The sequence below is a fragment of the Seriola lalandi genome, unplaced genomic scaffold, assembly GCF_002814215.2.
Source record: "Seriola lalandi dorsalis isolate HSWRI2012SDOR001 ecotype SW California unplaced genomic scaffold, Sedor1 jcf7180002052792, whole genome shotgun sequence".
NCBI classification, from domain to species: Eukaryota; Metazoa; Chordata; class Actinopteri; order Carangiformes; family Carangidae; genus Seriola; species Seriola lalandi.
This window is the reverse complement of record NW_019523345.1, coordinates 39,205-45,439: the sequence shown is the minus strand read 5'-3', so window position 1 is coordinate 45,439 and position 6,235 is coordinate 39,205. Positions and strand designations below refer to the sequence as shown.

Genomic DNA, 6,235 nt, shown 5'->3' with positions numbered 1-6,235 from the left:
GTGTGTAGCTTAAAGGGTGTGTGGCCTCGATTTCGAATCTCCACCCACCTAAATTTGTTATTTCTAGTATCGTTGATTCTTTCTAGACCTCAGGCTTGTCATTAATCAGGTTTCTGCTTGTCCTTTCAAAACTGAAATTTTTTGTGTAAAACATGGAAACTTTATTGTTTAGAGTTGTTGAAGGTATAACTTTGTACCATTGAGTACATCAACAATGGTAATATATCCTATTTACTCTTTGACGTTTATATTTTTGCAGTGAGGTTCATTAAGTCCTCCCTTCCCATCAAAGACATGAAGGGTCTCATTTAGATGATGTGTCCTTGTTTATTTAAGTGTAAAACGTCCCTGGGTGGGCTCGAACCACCAACCTTTCGGTTAACAGCCGAATGCGCTAACCGATTGCGCCACAGAGACATGCTCATGCTGAGGGGGCGTGGCCTTGATCTCCAATCTCAGGCTTGTCATTAATCAGGTTTCTTCCCGACCTCTAAAAACCAAAATTCACTAAGTGTTTGTTATTTGGGGTTTGTCTTACCCTTACCTGTCATCGCAGAAGGTCGGTTTTTCATTATAAATAACATGTCTTTGTTAATTTAAGTGTAAAACGTCCCTGGGTGGGCTTGAACCACCAACCTTTCAGTTAACAGCCGAATGCGCTAACCGATTGCACCACAGAGACTTTTATATAAGCAGAGAACAGCAACCGAAATCACATTATCACATTAAACTTAATCAAATTGGACAGAAATACAATGTGTACAATGTCTAAAGAGGTTTACAATTTTACAATTATCACTTAACAATGAGATTTCTGTCACTCATGGTTCATGAAAATGTAATTTTCTACATGTTAACAGTAACAATTCTTCTTGATTTTCTCTTCTTTATGATGTTGTGTGTCACTGCAGGGATCGGTGGTACTCAGCCCGTGGAGAGTCGCGACGGACAGACTGCTGGCGAGCCGAAACATAAAACGAGAGGTACTAATACCACCTTTACTGATACATAAAAACTCAACAAGAAATAAATCTTTATTCAAGACTAGATGTGTATAAGAGACAGCATTGACACAGTGACGAAGCAGATGTTCTGTTAATAAATCAGATTAATGTCATAATTCAATGATCCTTTCAAATCAAACTGTTACTGCTGAATTATTTCATTGATTGATTCATTAAGAAGTGTGTCTGTGGGGGGGGGGGGTAAATAAATGAATAAACACTACACACCACTCTTTGGGCTTCCTGTGTGTTTTTATTGATTTTGATGTTGAGTGTAAGATTAAAAGATTAGAAGAAGGCAGAGGAGAATAGAGCAGTTTATAGTTTCTTTTTTAAAGACAGGTTTTAGGCAGATTTGCTTCAGCTTCAGTTTTGAAAGCTTCCACTATCAATGCTAAATTCCCAGCTGTTAAATTGACCTGAAGTGACCTCTAACTTGAATCAACCTCTGCTGCCCCCTGCTGGTCACGTATGACCCGATTAGAATCTGGTGGACAAAGGTCAAAGGTCAACTTCACTGTCACTTCGTAATGCTATGCAAAAATACCTCTGGCTATTATTCAATGCTGTAACTCAGGGGGGAGAGACTGTGGCCATATTTATTGCATCTTGGCCGGTTGACGGAGGGATATAACCACGAGGCCGTCTTTCTAGTTCTGATGGTTTTTGTATGATATTTTGTTTTACCTGTTTTTCCACTGAAGTTGCATCCTCCGTAACGTTCCTGTTCTAATGCAGCTTTACTGTCTTGTCTGACTGATGTTTAGCTGTTTTTGTTTAAGGAAAATATTAACTTTAAATAAAAAAATATTGCCTGAAAAATGAAGTAATTTAACCCAATGAAGGGTTAATTAGCCCTGAGTGTTGTCTGCACGTGTTGCATGATACACTGAAAACTAATGGTTTGGAAAACAAAGAGTTGCACCTATACTGCAGTAGAAAACAGCAGTTGTTTGTTTATTGCAGGTAGAAGTCATAAAAAATCGGTCAGTGAGACTGTAAGTGTATTTGTACTAGTGTAAGACATGTTTTGGGATGTCTTAACTATTGCCTTACATATTGCTTAATTAAACTATCGAGGGGCTGTGGGTAAAGCAAGAGCACGGGGACAACTTCTCTGTACAGGTCAATCCATCTTTATTAATTCCCGGAGAACCCAACCTAGGAAGACCGAACACTGACTACCAAAGTGACATGTCACCTCTTACATATCCCTCCGCCACTCCTAATCATAACTCACATTACCTGCCACTAAAGTGCGCCATATTATATAGTTCCAGATTAAACATAAACAGCAGAATACAATATTTATAAATGTAGTTACAAATAATTAAATTATGTGGACTCAAAATAATGAACAATGCAAAATAAGGCAATCTGTTGAATATGTCCTCACAAGAATAAATCTCATCTTACACTAGAAAACAGGACGTTTTGTGTTGACTGTTGTCGGTGACGTGACGTGACGTTTCCACGCCCCTCTTTTAAGATCAAATCTTCCTCGTGAACACGGAGAACAGAAGCAGCAGGATCCGAAAGCTGCTGCGCTGAGTTCATGGACGTGTAATGATTCCCGCTGGTCGCTGAGCCGAGGAGAGAGTGTTGGATCTGGGACAGACGCAGACCGTGGACAAGTTTATTTAATGTTGTCCTCTTCCGCATTTCTTCACTCCGTCTCCTCGGCTTGATATTGTTGCAGCGTCACGTGCAGCGAGCAAACTGATTTAAAACTCGCATTAAGACAGTGACTTAGGTAGGTACTCATTGTTGTTCTTCTCTGTTGTTTGTTTGGATATTGTTGAGAGGAGGATGATGATCTCCCTCTCTGACCTGTCGTCCTGGCTCCTCTTGTGGATGTGTGAACACCGGTCTAGGAGCTGTTTGTCTGTCAGCCTGGATGTTGGGTTTCAGTTTCAGTAGCACCAACTGTCTTGCTTAAGGGTTCATATATCCAAACTATAATCCTGACCGGGAATCGAACCCCCGATCTCCAGTGCCAAAGTTAGGAGTGTCGACCACTGAGCTGAACTGACTTCTGTTACCTGACGTATTGAGTATTTCTGATCTATATATAATCTTGGTCCTGTGTGTGTGTGTGTGTGTGTGTGTCTGTGTGCGTGCGTGTGTGCGTGCGTGTGTGTGCTCTGAGCTCTGAAATGTTGACTTCGTACAGAACCTCCATTCCACCTTGACCTTGTTTTCCTGGGCCTGATAGTGTAGAGCCACGTTACGAGGTGTAACTGTACCTGAGAGGACAGAGGTCAAAGTTCACTGATGCTCTGAATGTTGTATCACGGGCTGCAACAACTTATGAACCCCTGTGTTATTCCTTAAGACTATCATAGTATATCAGTACTTGCTCCTTAATAATAATAATAATAATAATAATAATAATAATAATCATACAATGTGTCTGTGTTGAAATTCAGCAAAGATGGTTAGATATGATCTTGTGCATTGGATCTCACAAATCCTTCCTGTACAAAAGACGAGTCGGCTATTTAATACAGACTATAAATAAGTGTTTAAATTAAGCAGTAATTTAAGATAAGGTTTTAGCTTTAGCATCTAAAGTACATCAGCTAACAGATTTGCATGTGGCAGTGTTGGACATCTGACTGAAAATCTCCAAACTTTTCTCATATATTTTCTTATTAGGAAGTTATTTGTCTGCATATCATCAAATGAAAATATATTGAGTCTAACAAGACTGAGAGTCTACAGCCATGCTAGATGATCTGTGATGCTTTGAGCTAAATGCTAACACCAGCATACTGACATGCTCACGGTTACACCTTCTAACCGGTTTAGAAGATATAAAGTCCACCATCTTGCTTTAGCATGTTAGCATTAAGAAACGTAGAGCATGTAGAGAACGTCATTAGTTTCATCATGTAGCTTCTCCGTGGGGTTATCGTCAGAGCTTATTAACCTGGGCAACGCCTGAGCCATTTGTGGTCTCACTCTTCCTGTGCCAAAGGCAATAGTGTCGACCACTGAGCTGAACTGACTCTTGCCACTGAGTATTGAGTATTTCTGATCTACATATTATCTTGGATCTGATTGTGTGTGTGCTCTGAGCTCGGATGAGGTTCCACTCTTCTCTCTCTCTCTTATTGTGGAAGTTTGTTGTGTTTTCTTGTGTTAGAAACCGGGAAATATATTTAACTGTCGACCTCATTATAGCGTCATTTATTTTGAAGAGTTTCACTCCCCGAGCTCGGTGTGTGTTCTGCCCTGTTGAGTCCGCCTTACAGCCGCTGTCGTTTATTCCCTCGCATCACCGGCTCCGGAAGCAGTGACACATTTTGACTTTTTCTTTTTGGGCTTTTTATGCCTTTATTCGATAGAATGACAGGAAACGGGGAGGCAGAGAGGGGGAAAAGCCGTCCGATGCGGGATTCGAACCCGGGCAAACTGCAGCGAGGACTGTGGCCTCTACACATGGGGCACCTGCTTAGACCACTACGCTGCATCCTGCGGCTCCTCACACTGACCTCCTGTGTCTGTGGTTAGTTTACTCCTTCACTTTATTATCTAGAAACTGATACAAGTCCTCAGTTAGTCTGCTCCTCACTTTCCCTCTCTGTCTCCTCAACAGGAACATTTGTAGTGAATGTGACACAGAGCTCCTATCAGGCAGAGGAGAACCACAACATCACACTGGAGTGGAGCTTCACAACCAAACCTCACACTCCACCTGACTTCCTTAATATCTTCTGTCAGCTGTTTACTGATCTCAGAGAATCAGTCCTGTTTCAGCTACATGAGGGTGTTGAGGTCCCACAGTCTCAGGATGAACAGTTTTCAGGACGAGTCCAGTGTGACAAAGACGTCCTCAGAGAAGGACGAATCAGACTTCATGTGTCCAGACTGAGGACTGAGGACTCAGGACTGTACCTGTGTCAGGTCCTCACCTCTGATGGGAGGAACTTTGCTAAATGTCAACTCAACGTCTCTGGTGAGTAGATCCAGTAGAAGTTTCTTTACAACCCATGAAGAACAGTATTATGGACTTAAACTGCTCTCCAGTAGAAAACAGTGGCACTTTATTCTGTTGCTGTTGTTCTGTTTTGTTTTTCCTTTACATGAACAACACAGATTTGTTTGGTCTCTTTGCAGCAGCGAGGGATCGACCTGAACCTGAGACAGAACCTGAGACAGAACCTGAGACAGAACCTGGAGAACCAAACACAGCAAGTCGGGGAAGGATCAGCCTCTACGCTGGACTGGGACTGACAGCAGCTGTTGTTCTGACTCTCTTTATTTATTCGTCCTGAGGAAAGAGCCACAGGACACTGTCATCCATCATTGGCTGGACCACAACAGTGGTATGTGGTCCAGCCAATAATAAAGTGGTCAGTAAAGTCTGTGACTGACTGACTGAGAGATGAAGTTACACCATTGGTCGGTCCAGTGTAGATGTGTATAAGAGACAGGTGTGTGATGTCAATAATAATAAACTTTAGTAATACTGGTGCTTCACAGGAGCAGAAATAAAGATGAGAATGAAAACATAACAGAAGTCCAACAATATTAATGTAATAGATGTATTAACTACATAAATATACAATCATTACATGAGAAGGAAGAAGCTGGAAGGTCACAAAAATAACCTGAGTCAGTTTAGATCAGGCCTCAGTCAGTCTGTACTTTCTCTACGGCGGAGCTCTCCATGTGATTCTAAGCACCACATCACAGACAGTTACAGCTCATATCAAAGTCTAACATGACACACACACACACACACACACACACATGCACATACGCAAACAGTGTTCGACACTACTGACTTTAACACAGGAGATCAGGGGTTCCCGGTCAGGGATCCAGTGTGGACCCTTGTGGATATATGAACGATGATATGAGATCGTCCTCCTCTCAACAATATCCAAAAAAACAAGAACAAAAACTACCTCCTCAGTAGTCTCCCTGAGAATGAGTGAGTCATTAGTCTCTCTCTCTTAAAATTTGAGTCATTTAGATAAATTTAATTTATCACCATTCACAACAAGAAGACTGTTTCACAAACTGAAAGTACTGATCCAATCTTACAGTATTGAACTGACTGAAACATTCCTCAGTCAGTTCATCTGAAGGCAAAGCAAACTCATTAGTGTCAGGACATTATCACACACAGAGGTCGCTCAATGTGCTAAACAGAAATAAAACAAGCATAAAAAACTACAACAACAGTAGCTTACGTTTATACTCTTTAACGTCCGTTGCAT

At 41.4% G+C, this 6,235-nt stretch overlaps 1 protein-coding gene and 1 non-coding gene across 2 annotated transcripts; one reads left to right on the top strand and one right to left on the bottom strand.

The window, feature by feature from the left end:
- Nucleotides 1-343: 343 nt before the first annotated feature.
- Nucleotides 344-417, bottom strand: trnan-guu (transfer RNA asparagine (anticodon GUU)). The gene has a single exon. It is a non-coding gene; the product is annotated as a tRNA-Asn (tRNA).
- A 4,031-nt stretch (nucleotides 418-4,448) lies between these two features.
- On the top strand, nucleotides 4,449-5,417 carry LOC111650743 (uncharacterized). Its single transcript, XM_087172435.1, has 3 exons — nucleotides 4,449-4,515; nucleotides 4,606-4,965; nucleotides 5,127-5,417. Exons 1-3 carry the CDS (start codon nucleotides 4,449-4,451, stop codon nucleotides 5,282-5,284), a joined length of 585 nt encoding a protein of 194 aa, XP_087028561.1. The 3' UTR covers nucleotides 5,285-5,417.
- Nucleotides 5,418-6,235: the final 818 nt, after the last annotated feature.